The 17026-nt window shown below is 43.4% G+C and overlaps 1 protein-coding gene across 7 annotated transcripts in view; it reads left to right on the top strand.

Annotated features, from left to right (window-relative positions):
• Positions 1-17026, top strand: part of LOC147114145 (teneurin-2-like) — a 1360318-nt gene that overhangs the window by 1168078 nt on the left and 175214 nt on the right. For 4 of the 7 annotated variants that reach the window (XM_085995782.1, XM_085995779.1, XM_085995776.1 and 1 more), the window contains 2 exons: positions 3416-3448; positions 7879-8073. In XM_085995782.1, coding sequence (XP_085851908.1) covers positions 3416-3448; positions 7879-8073 — 228 coding nt within the window. The remainder of the gene's footprint in view (positions 1-3415; positions 3449-7878; positions 8074-17026) is intronic. The other 3 variants (XM_085995783.1, XM_085995780.1, XM_085995778.1) reach the window with 1 other exon arrangement.

Below are 17026 nucleotides of genomic sequence, written 5' to 3'. Positions count from 1 at the left end.
TCTCAACTTAATATTTATCTTTAGAACAATTTATACAAGGACAATTATTCCAAGCATGCCAAATTAGCTAATTGTCATTTCACACAAATGCAACCTTGTTACTAGGTCATTTGTGTCTGGGTGTCTGACCAGCTTACGACTCCTGTAAAGTACTGTACGTGAATATGGCAAATTTACAGCCGCAGTTGGGGCAGGATTAGATTCAGTCATGGTGCTTAGACAAGCGTGTACTTGAGCCAAGTGTAGCATTCTATGGAACTAAAACCGCTTCCCATTTTCCCTATTGTATAGAATTTCAATGGCCAAATCGTTTCTCAGAGATTCCCATTATATATCCATATATAGGAAAGTTTTACAATGCATCTGTTAGGCACCACCAAATCACACCTGAACATTCTTAAACAAATAGAGAATTTCTGCTGGTTTTTCTGACCTCATGATAAACTAATATCTCCCCAAAGGCCACTAATCTAGAGAAACAGAAATAAAAACAGAAAATGCTGGAAATACTCAGCAGGTCAGGCAGCATCTGTGGAGAGAGAAACAGAGTTAATGTTTCAGGTCGATGACCCTTCGTCAGTTCTGACGAAAGGTCATCGACCTGAATCATTAACTCTCTTTCTCTCTCCACAGATGCTGCCTGACCTGCTGAGTATTTCCAGCATTTTCTGTTTTTATTTCAGATTTCCAGTATCCACAGTATGTTGCTTTTGGATTAGAGAAACAGACACCAGCTTTTTATTTCCAGATTTTCTTTCGAAAAGAATTTAAATTTCAAGCTGCCAAGGTGGTATGTGAACTCGCGTTCTCTGGATTACTAATCTAGTAATATAACCAGTAGACTACCATATCCTCTTGATCTTGCTATCCTTTTCTGTAATGAATCATAGAATGGTTACAGCACAGAAGGAGGCTATTCAGCCCATCAAATCCGTGCCAGCTCTCTGCAAGAGCACTTCAGCTGGTCACACCCTTTCCCCGTAGCCCTGCAATATTTTTTCCTTCAGGTACTTATCCAATTCCCTTTTGAAAGCCACAATTGAATCTGCCTCCACCACCCTTTCAGGCAGTGCATTCCAGATCATAACCACTCGCTGCATAAAAATGTTTTTCCTCATGTCGCCTTTGGACCTTCTGCCAATCACCTTATATCTGTGTCCTCTGCTTCTTGACCCTTCCGCCAATGGGAACAGTTTCCCTCTAACTGCTCTGTCTAGACCCATCATGATTTTGAACACCTCTATCAAATCTCCTCTCAACTTTCTCTGCTCCAAGGAGAACAACCCTTCTCCAGTCTATCCACGTAACTGAAGTCCCTCATCCCTGGAACCATTCTCGTAAATCTTTTCTGCACCCTCTCTAAGGCCTTCACATCCTTCGTAAAGTTTGGTGCCCAGAATTCTCCAGTTAAAGTCGAACCAGTGATTTATAAAGGTTCATCATAACTTCCTTCTTTTTGTACTCTATGCCACTATTTATGATGCTTTTTTAACCACTTTCTCAACCTGCCCTGCCAACGTCAATGATTTGTGCACATTCCCCCAGGTCTCTCTGTTCATGCACCCCCTTTAGAATTTTACCCTTTAGTTTATATTGCCTCTCCTCATTCTTCCTACCAAAATGTATCACTTTGCACTTTTCTGCGCTAAATTTCATCTGCCATGTGTCCACCCATTTCACCAGCCTGTCTATGTCCTCTTGAAGTCTATCACTATCCTCCTCACTGTTCACTATACTTCCAAGTTTTGTATCATCTGCAAATTTTGAAAATGTACCCTGTACACCCAAGTCCAAGTCATTAATATATATCAAGAAAAGCAGTGGTCCTAGAACCGACCCCTGGGGAACACCACTGTATACCTTCCTCCAGTCCGAAAAACAACTGTTCATCACTACTCCCTGTTTCATGTCACTTGGCCAATTTCGTATCCATGTTGCCACTGTGCCTTTTATTCCATGGGCTTCAACTTTGCTGGCAAGCCTATTATGTGGCACTTTGTCAAATGCCTTTTGGAATCCATGTACATCACATCAACTGCATTGCCCTCATCAACCCTCTCTGTTACCTCATCAAAAAACTCAATCTAGTTAATTAAACACGATTTTCCTTTAACAGATCCATGCTGGCTTTCCTTAATTAATCCACACTTGTCCAAGTGACTGTTAATTTTGTCCCTGACTATCATTTCTAAAAGCTTCCCCACAACCAAGGTTAAACTGACTGTAGTTGCTGGGTTTATCCTTACACCTTTTTTTGAACAAGGGTGTAACATTTGTAATTCTCCAGTCCTCTGGCACCACCCCCGTATCTAAGGAGGATTCGAAGTATGAGCACACTAAGCATAATTCACAACCAAATCTCACCTAGAGATGTAAAAGTATTCCACATGCCAAATTAAGAAGTAGGCTTTAGTTTATTGATTTCATGTTGCTTTTGTTTAGATTGAATTGATGAAATGAACAATTAAATGGTCTGTGGTATAAAAGTATGAAAATAGATACTTTTGTCTGCAATTTATAGAGCATCTAACCCAACCAAGAACATGGCTTGACAAAGTTACTGTAATATGCATTTATCAGGATTCAATTGTATATATTTTTAAAATATATTTACTAGGCCTCTGACGGCACGCTGAGTGAGTGCACTGACTGGTAAAGAACCATAAAGAGTGGAAAGTGTCAAATACAGGTCCTGGTCTGTCCTGAGCTAGCTAATCTTTTCCTGGGTGGCAGTGGGGGCACCCAGTTGACCTCAGTGTCCCTGGACTAGGAAAGGAAATAAAATCCATCCATGGTTCAGGCTCCCAATCATTAACCAGTGAGCGTTGTTGGAAAGTGTGCAGGTGTGGACGTCTGGCGGGGACTGGATCAGGCTTGACTGCAATGCCCAGCCGCCCCCACCCTCCCACAGCTTAATAGCCTGCCAACAACCACTGCCTAGGCCCACACATATAGAATGGCTACTTGGGTGAGGGACTGGAGGGCTGCCATTGCCCCTGAGACCATACCCCAGCATGAGACATCGCCTTCAGGAGAGAAGGAGAGAAAGGTGGGGGAAAAGATACCATGTAACAGATCTGGTAAATATTTACACTGTTTAGGCCTTAGGCACTTCAACAGCCCATGATGTGATACCTTGCAGCAACTTAACCCGGCAGTAGCTGGGCAAACATGGTTATCGAACTGAATGATTTTAATTTGCACATCCAATCAAACAGTCATGACCAAAATTCCAAATGTCTGTTTATGGATAAATTCCTTATCTTGAAAGGAGGAGGTTCTCATCTGCCAGGTTGAGCTGTTTCCAGGTACAGTTGTGTATAAAGCTTCATCTTTTCAGATATTGGTTCTCATTCTGAGTTTGCTGTTTTATTTTTGTTGTGCATTCTTGTTTGTTTATGGCTTTCTACTCAAGGACGACGACATTTTTCTAAATTTAAACACAAGGGTAGGTTTTCTTTTTGTATTATTTGCCTCCGTATTATTTATGTCACACTTTTCCCAAGTTATTTAAATCTATTTTGGTAGAACTGCATACTCCTCCCTGCCACCCCACCCCACCCCACCCCGGCAAGGAGCACTTGTAAAAGAGCACATGGCTAATGGTATAACCGCACTGGTACAATGAACAAGACATCAGTCAGGGAGCAGCTGTTTACTATGCCCATGGCAAAACACCAGTAGTTTACATCAAACCCTCCCTCTCCCCACCCCCCAAAAACCTACGAGCAGTAAGGACATTGCAAAATAATGGAGCAATGCTGGGTGGATGTGTGAGCCACCTGATATCACAAATGAAATTATTTTGAGGTGACTGAATATATACAAGCATAAACAGTGTTAAGAGACTGGTAATGCTCATGTCCCCAATGGATCGGTGTGTTGGCTCCTCAGCACTACTCCCAGGTCCAAATATGTCAGTGGTTAAGTACATCCCCAATGGTGGTTGCAGGCACCCAGTTGGGGGTGAGAGGTTGCTCTTAAGACCCTGGGATGCCAATATTTGAGACCACAGCCATGGGGAGGGAGGAGGGAATTAGCACATTGGTCACAGAATCACTGGACTTTTTACAAGTCCCACATCATGCGCTGCCTGTACTGGTCCTGTATTTGTACCTATCTCTCAGTAACTTCCTAAACCTAAGGGTCTCGGTGGAAAAAGGTGAGTACTTTGCCCGCTCTGCCACTTAGCTACTGTTTGCACAAAGCTCTGATCTGCTACATTGGCAGCAGATGTAAAAAGCAAAACTATTTGTTTGACAACACTTTTTATTTTAAAAGGCAGCATGAAAGAAGTATTGTTGGCAGTTAAACCCACTTACAGGTGTATAAAATTATTATCCTCATCAATCATAGATAACGTCTGCAAAAAATGTCAAGCAACTTTACCGAAAGTTTAATTAAACAGCTGTGTATTTTAATTTGCTGCTCTCTCCAGGGTCACCTGTCATGTTTTTAACATACGTCAGCATCCTTTGGTTCGGTTTAAAAAAAAATCCGATTTCCTTTTAACTAAATCAATTATAATACACAGCGGATTAATTACATGTTGTGAAATTCGCTGCTGACCTCAGCACAGAATTCATGAAAGTTCATGAGGACAATGACAGCACACACCTGGCAATGACCCTTCCTTCTGCTAGGACTGCCTCTTGAATTTCTGCCTTTCACTCAATTCGAACCGTAGCTGTTACTTTTGTTTTGTGTTCCTTCTAAAGCTAGGCCGGAAAGGTTCCATCTTGAAGCTGCTCCCGCCTGTCTGTGTATCTGCTTCCGATAGCAAGCAGCCTTGTTGTCTCTTCCACTCTCACTGGAGCTCAGTGAAGTGTCAGATCAATAGGCACAAAAAATGACACATTCAAATTGACATGATTCTGGTGTCAGAAGATGTCAAATTCTCAATGCAAACAATGTTTTTTTGTTTACAGAAAATGTCTAATTGGATGTAGCAGTGAAAACTGATTGGATATGGATATAAACCAGTTGCTTATAGCCCAACAAATAATAATTATTTGTAAAAACTGCAACTTGATAATTTTCTTGTGTGCTTCATGTGGTGATGTCATTTCCATGAGAAAATGATTTTGAATATTTCACAATAAACCATAAAATATGAGCATGGAGCTAAAAGCTACACTTTGTGAATAAACAACTGGAGAGCTGAGCAGGACCACTAGAAGCTCAGTCACGGTGCAGAAAGTGGGCAAAATGTTCCCGTCTCCAGCACACATTACCTTGATGAGTGCGAAATGTACCCTCCAAACAGCAAGAAAAATCTTTTTTTCAAAGCAGATAAACAGATATTGCAGATTGAAGCATCGCACTGTAATTACACCTTGCTCCCAAGTGATGACACTCTCAGCGCATATTTCACCAGCGATTTGCTTTTTTCCCCCCATAACTTTGACTGAAATTAGCACCGTGTCACTCGGAACCTTCACAGCTGACAGAGAAAGGTGACTTTCACCCTCCTCAACTCTTCATCTGGACTGAATCTAAACCTCGGTCCCAGAGGTGAAATGCTTTGGCTCTGACATTTAGGGGTTGATTTTAAACCCCCTCCCCCCTCCCCTCAGTGGCAACAGTGAAGGGGTTCACATTGCCCAAGTCCACAAACCGATCCAAGATTGCACCATTCCCGCCCGGCGACGTTTTATCTTCACCGACTTTGAAGTCGGCCAAGGCTCCTGCTGCAGGCAGACGCAGGCCTAATTCACGTCTCAGCCTGATGACATCATTGGCGCCATGACAGCATTTTAACTTATGTCTGCGCGTGGCCAACCCCAGCACCTCAACCAGGGAGGGAAAATATTACTTGTTATGTAGAATCTTCGTGGGCCAGGAGGATACCTTGGGCCTTGCCTGCCTTGGCTGCCCTTCCTCCCTCCCTCTGATTATTCCTGATTTCACTCCCCCCACCCCTTGCTCACTTAGCTTGATGATTCCATGGGTTCCCAGGAGCGGCCTGATCCCCTGTGACTTTCCATTCCCGCCTGCTGTCGTTGACATCATTCCCACTGGCTTCGGCCAGGGGTCAGTTTTGAGAAATTCAAATGAGGCCCAGGATTTAACATCGCTCTGGCCTGATGCTCTGGGCTGCCTGACAGTTTGCCGCCCGGTTCTACCCTCGCACTCTGATTTCCATCCCTGTTAAAATCGATCCCTTAGTGTTTTCCCCCGCCCTTTCCCAATATAGGGTCAGTTTTCATGACGTGCCGGAATTCAGTAAAAGTACCCTTACATTGTACCTTTCGTATATCACGCCCTGCTGCCTCTCAATATTTTCCTCCAATTTCACTTTAAAATGTATTGAAAACCCTTCATTATTGTACTAAATGTAGAAACATTTTAAACAAGACCGCTTTGTGTAGTAAAGAAATCTCAATGTATTAAAAGAAATCTGATCTTGATGTTCAAGCATTAATACCACAATTGTACTGAGATTTCAAACATAATTTACTAATGGTCTTTCTCCAGACTCAATTGTCCAGTCTAGTATCATAACCACTACACTACTGTACCCAATAGAAAATGACTCCTAGTATAAACACATTTTATATTGCAGTCTAAGGGACCATTGCAATGTCAATATTTGCAATGCACACACACAATTCAAATTCATGCCCACAACTGCCCATGCATCAATTTGCTAATCTGGGGAGGTTCTGAGTAGAGGTAGGTACAAAGGAACATAAAACATAGTAAGAGCAGTCGGTCATTCAGCTCCTTGAGCCTGTTCTGCCATTCAGTAAGATCATGCATGATCTGTACCTCAACTCCATTTTACCCACCTTTGATCCATTTCCCTTGATGCCCTTGCCTAATAAAAATCCGTCGATCTCGGTCTTGAACATTTCAATTGACCCAGCTTCCACGGCTTTTTGGTGAGAGAATACTTGATTTCCACTGGTGGTTCCTGATTTCACTTCTGAATGGCCTAGCTCTAAGTTTAAGATGATGCCTCATAATGTTTCAAATTCCTCCGCCAGAGGAAGTAGTTTCTCTGTGTCGACCCTATCGAATCCTGAAGCACCTCAATTAGATCCTACTAAACTCAAGGAAATACAAGCAAAGTTGATGCAATCTTCCCTCTTAATTTAACACTTTAAGCCCTGGTGTCATTCTGGTGAATCTGCTTCAAGGCCAGTATATCTTTCCTGAGTTTCAGTGCCAACTCCATTACTCCAGATAGGGTAGGGCAAGTTATCATGTTAACTTAGGAGCTGTTTCAAGAGCGCCAAATCTGAGGTATTGGAGCATGCCATCCATTCTTGGGGGATGGTGTGACATCCAGGGAGACCAAAAGTAAAAGAGAAAAATGACTGTGACATGCGGAAGGAACAATGTAAGCGCACTTTAAAAATGTCAGTTACTTTTAAGTATGTGGAAACACTGAGAGCGGCTTTATGTTACTGTGAGGAAACTATTGTAAAATCAAAAGAGTTATTGTGACTTCACAGGAGATCACAACGGGGTAAGAATTCCTCTATCCACTATGCATAGCGACGTGGTAAATGTGTTTGTGAAGTCTTCCTCTGTTCGATACTTCCAGCAAAATTAGAAACAGTGTTTCCTAGAACAGAGGAACTCTACAAAAGCACATTTGAGATGTCACTGCACAGAGCAGTCAAAGGAATTCTTACCCCAGATGTCAAAAAATAAACCCATGGAAATGACCCCGTCACATGAGAAACACTAGATCCTCTTTATATCCTCTTAATTTTGAATTTCAAATTTTTAGGAAGTAAGTTCACAGCATAGATATATGGATTTTATGATAGAAGTGTATGGCTACCACAGAAAACAGCTTTTATTTTTCTCGTTCTCTCTTTGTCTGTCTGTCTGTCTCTTTTTTTTTCTTTGTCTGTGTCTCTCCAGCTGCTTGCCCTGTACTGTGCAGTGGTAACGGTCAATACTCCAAGGGGAACTGCATCTGCTACAGCGGCTGGAAGGGAGCCGAGTGTGATGTACCCGTCAGCCAGTGCATTGACCCTGCATGCGGAGGCCGTGGGACCTGCACCACGGGAACCTGTGTCTGCTCTGCAGGCTACAAAGGCGAGAACTGTGAGGAAGGTAAAAAGGCAGCAAAAAATGGCACTGCAGAAATGCTTCCCGTATACGGAGCTCAAATAGTAGCAGATTAGTCAGTAACACAGTCAGAAAGAGTTACTTCCACTTAAAATTTTAGGGGGTTAAATTGGATAACCCTCGAAAATGGGAGTGGGGACCGCGGTACGCCTCGATTTTTAAATTTTCATCCTTGTTTTCAAATCTCTCCATGGCCTCATCCTTCCCTATCTCTGTAACCTCCTACAACCTTCCAAGATCTCTGCGCTCCTCCAATTCTAGCCTCTTGCACATCCCCAATTTTGTTCGCACTACCATTGGTGGTCGTGCCTTCAGCTGCCTAGGCCCTGAGCTCTGGAATTCCCTCCCTAAACATCTGCGCCTCTCTACCTCTCCTCCTTTAAGATGCTCCTTAAAACCTACCTCTTTGACCAAGCTTTTGGTCACCAGTCCTGATATCTCCTTATGTGGCTCGGTGTCAAATTTTGTTTGGTAACGCTCCTGAGAAGCACCTTGGGACAGTTTACTATATTAAAGGTGCGATATAAAGGCAAGTTGTTGTTGTTAACTGGCGCCCATTCGTTGTGTTGCAGGCAGCATGTTAAATTGGTTCTGCCTGATGTTTTACATGATTTCTGCGTGCAGCCAACGTTACCTGCGCTGTTCATTGGCTGCATGCATCAGCAGGGTACCTGATATCGCAGGAGGCTAGTGCTAGTTAAAGGCAGTCTGCACCTCTTAAAGGGGAGGTGCATTGTGGCTGCAAAAAGTGATGGGAGTCTTTTGTGAATGGAATCTGTGTTGTAATATATTGAAGAATGGCTGAACGTGCAAGAGAGACAAGTATAGGAAACCTCCAAAAACACATACAATTCCACCAGTAACTAACTTGTAAGTACTTAATGATCCCTTTCAATAGCACTGGTGGTAGTTCATTCATTCCATTTAATATCGTGTTCAGCCATGCGAAGTTAAGACAGGGCATCAGCTGGAATTGGAAAAATGGCAGCGGTGGCTTCAAATCAGCGTTGCACACTGATTCACGTCATCATCTCGCTGCTCTGCCTGTTGCCAGCAGTTGTTAGGTGCGCACGCATCTTGGACCACATTTTTGAGTCTTAGTTGGCTGTGTAGCACCTAAAAAAATGGGCACTACATGTCCCAATTTAGCTCCCCCTCTCTTTATTATAGACTTTGTCCTTTTCTGTCCCCTTTGATATAGTACTAAAGCTAAAGGAGTGGAGAGAGTTTATGTTTCATTGGTAGCCTGTGCAAATTAACTGTAGTTAAGGGTTGTGGTGGCTATTGGGTTTATTGAAATGACCGAGAGTGCGTTACATAAATTATCCGATTATCACACCGACCTGTACAGCATATCCAAAATGTTAGCATATCACACTAGCACTGATTAGCTACCCAGTTCTTACACTGACTATAGAAAGTGTCCCTGTATCACACCAATACCCATCAGATATCATCATGTTTATACAGTCACTGTAAGAAATATTGGTCTGTCACACCAGGACCTGTCAGCTATTCTCATGCTTGGGAACACTCGTGCTTTTATTGTTTGTAATCAGATTTTTTTTCTTTAGCACTTAAAGTTATAAAATTGAAAGTTTGGAGAGTTCTGTTTTAGTGGAGCCAGTCAATGCACTTTGAGTCATGTACTGTTGCTGTGGTGGATTGATAAGAGTGTTTCTGGCCCCCATTAGACATTGTTTAATGCCAATCTTGGGGCCGGTTTCGTTGAATCAATAAAGTGCATCCTCAGTTAATCAATCATCCTTGCCAGTGCCACATCAAAATCATTGGAAGTGAGGCAGGTTGTGGCAATAAAAGGTCAAGTTACATGTCAAGCACAAGTCGTCAGTATGTGGACTGCTGTGAACAGTGAAGCCAGGTCCACAGTGAAGGTGAGTGATGAAGTGCTAAGAAATACAGAAAATAAAACCCTGATAATAGCAACTTCACAAGGAACGTGGCAGAATTTTGTCACGATGACCAAAATATAACAGGGTAACGCTAAACAAATTAGAATCGACACATGGCATGTTATCAGCTGTAATATTCAGTGAAATAAAACCCAATGTTGCTGCCGTTTGAATCATGTGGTCTGACCGCATTGCAATTCAAACAACCATGTGAGTTCACTGCTTTTTCAAATGACAACAATGACTTGCATTTTTATAGCGCCTTTATCGCAGTAAAAAGTCGCAAGGCATTTCACAGGACCGCAATCAGACAAGAATTGACACTGAGCCAAAGAAGGAACCAACAGGACAGGTGACCAAAAGCTTGGCCAAAGAGCTAGCTTTTAAGGAGGGTCTTAAAGGAGGAGAGAGAGGCGGAGAGGTTTAGGGAGAGAATTCCAGAGCTTATGACCTAGATAGCTGAAGGCCCGGCTATTCATGCTGGGGCAAAGGAAGTCGGGGATGCACAAGAAATGAAACAACTTTCAAATCGGACTTGTGATAAAAATAATAACTTCCGGGAAGTTATGTCATCACTTCCTGTGAACTATGAACTATGAACTATGAACTGTGTACATACCTCACTTCCTGTCGTATGTCACTTCCTGTTGGACTGGTATAAATACTGGTCTGTTCAGTATTGTAAGAGGCTTCTACCAGAGGCATGGTAAAGACCTCTCTTGTATATAGTGTGTTTATAAGTTACTTAAAGCTTACTTTAAAGTTACTTGATGGTAAGTCTCCTTTTTCTTACATCAATTTAAGTAACTTAGTATTTACACTGACAAATACTAGACCTTCAGACAAACTCGGAAGTTAAGGATCCAGGGAACCACCCATCATGGAGAAAATCCTTAGACCTATTCGTCTGGACTTGGACCCGAATACACCAGCAGCTGGCAGGGTATGGAAGCATTGGTATCGTACTTTTGAGAATTTTCTGGATGAATGTAAAGCGGATGCTCCTGCTAAATTGAAGATACTTGTCAATTATGTGACCCCAAAAGTGTTCGAATATGTTGATGACTGGGATAGTTACGAAGAGGTGATTCGGGCACTTAAGAAACTGTATGCGAAGACCCCAAATGAGGTCTATGCTAGACATCTACTGGCCACAGCCCGACAAGGGCCAGGGGAATCAATTGACGAATTCCTGCAAGAACTTCGCAGGCTCAGCGTAGATTGTAACTTTCAGGCAGCCTCAGCTGAGCTGTACCGCCAAGAAATGATTCGTGATGCTTTCATCTGCGGGATTGCCTCTCCATTTATACGCCAGCGTCTACTAGAAAGTAAAACACTTGAGCTACAAAAAGCTTTTGACCTAGCTTGTTCACTGGATTTGGCAAAGAGAAATGCAGACCTCTATCAGCTGCCCAGATCTCGATCTGCTGCTGTAGCTGCAACCAGACAATTCAAGCGGTCTCAGGTGAACCCTATCATGGGGGAATCTAATTCTGATAATTCTGATGAAGAAGAGGAGGACGACCCCACTTTAGCAGCCTCTTGGCAATCTAGGAAGGAATGCTTCTTTTGTGGAGATGCTTTTCACCCTAGGAAAACCTGCCCTGCTCGCAATGCAATCTGCAGTTATTGCGGGAAAAAAGGACACTTTGCTAAAGTTTGCCTATCAAGGGCCTCTACGAGGGCCAATCCAGCTAAGGCCTACCGAACTGCCCCAATTAGGGCCTATCAAGATGCTCCAGCTAGGACCTATCAAGCTTCCTCTCGAGCTCTCTCCCGAAGAAGCACACCGAGAGTTTTAGCCACTCTCTGTGCAACGACACCAATTACAGCTGCTTGCCCACAGAACCTGTCTCAGGCAGCCACAAAAATTTCAATTAAAGGGCATACCTTAGATGCCTTAATTGACTCAGGAAGTACTGATAGTTTCATTAAGGAACAGATTGTTGCGAAATTGAAACTACATGTCTTCCCATCGGACCAGGCAATTGCGATGGCCCAGTCATCACTTAATACCAGAATCTCCGGCTTTTGTGTTGTTGATATGACACTTCATGGTCGTATGTATCCCTCCACCCGACTTTCGGTGCTCAAAGACTTATGTAGTGATCTCCTCTTAGGGCTGGACTTCCAAAAACAGCATAAGAAACTCACCATTGAGTTTGGTGGATCCAAACCCGGACTTACTATTTCTAATATACCATCTAAATTACCATTTTGTGCATTATCAGCAGCTTCACTTGATGAACCCTCATTATTTGCCAGTATTCCGCCTCAATGCCAACCGATAATAACGAAATCGCGGCGCTTTAATCAGGAAGACCAATCTTTTATTGCGGCTGAAATCTCTCGACTTCTAGCAGAGGATATCATTGAACCATGTTCGTCGCCCTGGCGGGCTCAAGTCGTCATTGTCAAGAACCCTCTAAAACCTCACAAACAGCGACTATGCATCGATTATTCGCAAACCATCAATCAATATACCGACTTGGACGCCTACCCATTGCCACGCATTGATGATATGGTTAATAAACTGGCCGAATACAAAGTGTTCTCAACTTACGATTTAAAAAGTGCCTATCATCAGTTACCCTTGAAGGTCTCAGATAAGCAGTACACAGCCTTTGAGGCTAATGGACGGCTGTACCAATTTCGTCGCCTCCCATTCGGGGTTACTAATGGAGTGGCTGTCTTTCAACGGGCAATGGATGGCCTGGTTAAGCAGGAAAACCTAAGGGACACTTTTCCCTATCTTGATAACATTACCATTGCAGGTCACGATCAACAGGAACACGACTCCAACCTCCAAAAATTTCGGGATGCCCTCCATCGCCGTAATTTGACCCTGAATGAATCCAAATCTGTTGAGTCGCAACCGACCATCAACATCCTTGGCTACTGCGTAGGCAATGGTATCATTAAGCCAGACCCAGAAAGACTTCGCCCGCTCCAAGAGCTCCCGTCACCTAAGAATCCGGCTTCTTTACGTCGGGCTCTCGGTCTGTTTGCATACTACGCTAAATGGATTCCTCATTTTTCGGACGAAATCCAACCCTTGCTGCATGCTAGATCATTTCCACTGGGAACAGCGGCTGTTGCAGCCTTTAACCTTCTCAAAAAACAGTTGGAGAAAGCGGCTCTTCACTCCATTGATGAGAATCTCCCTTTCGTGGTTGAATGTGATGCCTCGGAGGTGGCGATCTCGGCTACTCTGAATCAGGAAGGTCGTCCTGTAGCATTTATGTCCAGGACCTTACAAGGTGCCGAGCTACATTATCCTCCGGTTGAGAAAGAAGCCACAGCCATCATAGAGGCAGTACGGAAGTGGAACCATTTTCTAGCTCGCCAGCACTTTACATTGATCACGGACCAATGATCAGTCGCCTTCATGCTCGATAATCGAAAACGAACCAAAATTAAGAATAATAAAATACAACTTTGGAGGATGGAACTGGCCTCTTTTGGTTATACCATTCTCTATCGGCCTGGCAAGGAGAATGTGGCCCCGGACACCCTCACACGGGCATTCTGCTCCACTATGTCATCCTCCACTCTCATGGATGTCCACAATGGTTTGTGTCATCCTGGCGTTACGCGCATGCTACATTTCGTACGATCACGGAATCTCCCTTTTTCCACTGGAGATGTAAAGAAAATATGCTCAGAATGCCGGCTTTGTGCGGAATTAAAACCTCAGTTCTTCCGCCCCTCAGATGGTATACTCATACATGCAACCCAACCGATGCAACGACTTAGCATCGATTTTAAGGGCCCAGTGCCCTCTTCAACTCGGAACACATATTTGCTCACCATGATCGACGAATATTCACGTTTTCCGTTTGCCTTCCCCTGCTCCAATATGCTGGCGTCCACAGTAATCTGCTGCCTTGAGCAGGTATTTTCTCTCTGTGGCATGCCGGCTTATATTCACTCAGATCGGGGTCCATCCTTTATGTCGAGGGAACTCAAGGACTACCTCTCAGAACGGGGAATTGCTACAAGCAAAACAACACCATACCATCCCATCGGAAATGGGCAGGTAGAGAGGTATAACGGTATCATCTGGAATTCCGTACGTCTCGCTTTAAGATCTCGGGGCCTACCAGACCAGCAATGGGAAACAGTGCTTCCGGATGCATTGCACTCTATACGGTCCCTGCTTTCTACAGCCACAAATACTACACCTCATGAGCGGTTCTTTGGATTCCAGCGTCGCTCATCTCATGGGACATCACTCCCGTCATGGCTAACTACTCCTGGACCTGTATTACTCCGAAGATACGTTCGGACGTCTAAAAATGACCCTCTTGTAGATGAGGTCGAACTAACCGATGCCAACCCCACCTATGCAAACATACGATATTCCGACGGCCGAGAATCTACCGTATCATTACGGGATCTGGCTCCCTGCCCACCAGGACCTAGTGGGACATCGGGTGATGGCATTTCACCAGGAAACTCTTGGGACCTATTGGGTACCCCTCTCCAGGATCCTGATCGGACACCAACTAGCTTGGTGCCGGTAGAACCCCGTGCTCAAGGTTGCGACCCTCCCAGTACCGCGCATGAAAGTACTGATCCGCCACAGACCAGCTCTGCACCTCCCTCTGAACAGAGGCAGTCCGACTTTGAACCTATTGGGGCTCGTACTCGAAGCCATGATCTCCCCGACCCTTCACAGGGCAATCCAGGCCACACAGACTCTGACCAATGGCCAACCGCATGTAAGCGGACCAGCGACCCTCTACGACGGGAATCCAAACGGGTGCGACTCTTCCTTGTTCGGCGGCTGCGGACCAAAAGGTAGACCACAGCCTCCTAATCCTGCAGGAGGGAAGAATGTGATAAAAATAATAACTTCCGGGAAGTTATGTCATCACTTCCTGTGAACTATGAACTATGAACTGTGTACATACCTCACTTCCTGTCATATGTCACTTCCTGTTGGACTGGTATAAATACTGGTCTGTTCAGTATTGTAAGAGGCTTCTACCAGAGGCATGGTAAAGACCTCTCTTGTATATAGTGTGTTTATAAGTTACTTAAAGCTTACTTTAAAGTTACTTGATGGTAAGTCTCCTTTTTCTTACATCAGGACTTATCTCTGCTACAAATCTGGTTTAAGCAGCATTAAATGACTCTTTCTTTCTATATATCATAAAGAATGTGTTGGTAACGTGCTTCACTGTTTCAAGATGGTTTTTATGGTTTCCTTTGTCGTTTTAACTTCTTTATAGGTTACTTCCTTATAACACACGGCTAGCTACGTGTTATCCTGTATAAATACACTGCTAGCTATGTGTTAACCTGTGCTAAGGCACTGCTAGCTGTGTGCTTTATCGCATAAAGATAATGCCAGTTGTGTGTTATCCTGTAGAAGGACACTATTAGCTACATGCTTTCCTGTACAAACACACTACTAGCTATGTGTTATTCCTGTGTAAACACACTGCTAGGTCTATTATCCTCTGTGTGACACACTCCTAGGTCTTTATTATTCTCTCTTGCTGCATAGTACAGCAGCATTTGATTTCTAATGATTTGATTTGCTTATAGGAGACACCAGTGCATTACTGTCCAGTATCACACTCTGTGCTGGTAAAAAAAAATCTATTGACAGCATAATACACTCATTAATTCTACCCGTATATATTATTTTAGAGCAGCACAGATTTATTTTCAAAGCAGTAGTGTTCATATACTGTACTGTGAATTAACTGCTTGTTTTTTTTATATAGTATCTGAGTCCTTTGATATTTTACTGCTGCATCACACAATCCAACCTGTGTTATCTTATATATAGCATGCCTCTAACACGTTATTGTCCTTTATGTAACTCAAATTTAGCACTATTGTGAACCCTGTTATGTAGAATAATTGTATTATTTAAATTGCGCTCGAAATCTCAGCATTGTTTTAGTCTCCACCTTGCTGCTCACCAAGACTGAGCTGCAGAAAGCAACTCAGCTACCCGATGCTGTATTTCAGGTTAATGCAGCCTTACTGGAAGCAATAACTCTCTATTATATTTGGATTGATAGAAATTTCAAATGAATATGGTTATTCACACCTACCAACAAAAAACACCGTGAGTGGAATTCCTCTCCTTTTGCTCCACAGCCGATTTAAAGTCAGTGGCCGAACCTTTTATCCTGTCGATCTGGTGTCATATTTTAATATGCCCTAAAGATCTGAGAAGAGGACATCTTGAAATTTCTACAGGGGATGCATTTCCCTTCTAGACGTGTTGAGGGTAATTTTAACCTGCCCGACCTGGTGGGGAACTGACCACATCGGATCGGCTGCCCGTTTTACACCCTGTGAATAATTGCACCACTGTGTGTGGCACTGAGCCATACAGACTAGGAAGGCCCCAGATTTCACCTGTGGGTCAAACTGGTCAAAATATATGTGCTGAGCTAACTGATCACAGCTGGGGCAGCAGTAAAGCTGCAAGGATTGGTGCCATTGTTCGTGGACTGAGGAGCAGAAACTTCAGGCAGAGTTGACTTTCCTGATCGCTACCCATTGGCCCTTACTGGAAAATGCTGTGAATGGATGTCCAGTGAGGACAGAATCAGTCTTTCCTGTGGAGTAGCTCACTGTCTCTGAAAGAATGGCCATTTGGTTGAGATACCAGAGATCTGCTATTATGAGTGAAATTGTCCTCCAGGATTGTATTGCATTTTCTTTGAGACAGGAGACGAGAAAAGAGGATTAAATTGGTGAACAAAGTTTTGATAAAGTTTACACTCAAACTTGCTGCAATGAACAGAATAGAAAGCTTGTGACAGATTCTTCTGTGAATGCTGTTCTTGGAACAGAGTCTGCCCAGAAGCTCCCTCTTGTGTCAGTACATCCTTTTAATCTTGACACATGTACAAAAACACTCCGCCTGTCCTCCAAACGTGATTGCTGCTGTGTATGTGTGCTTCATTTTTATAAAATCCTGCATTCCGAATTTTTGAATAGAATTACGGATGAACTAGTTTTGTTTCTGGTGTTTAGGTGCTGCATTAATTCAC

This window comes from Somniosus microcephalus, chromosome 8 (genome assembly GCF_052327205.1).
Source record: "Somniosus microcephalus isolate GS21.2 chromosome 8, FLI_Smic_1.0, whole genome shotgun sequence".
Lineage (NCBI taxonomy): Eukaryota > Metazoa > Chordata > Chondrichthyes > Squaliformes > Somniosidae > Somniosus > Somniosus microcephalus.
This window is presented reverse-complemented; position numbering and strand designations above follow the sequence as displayed.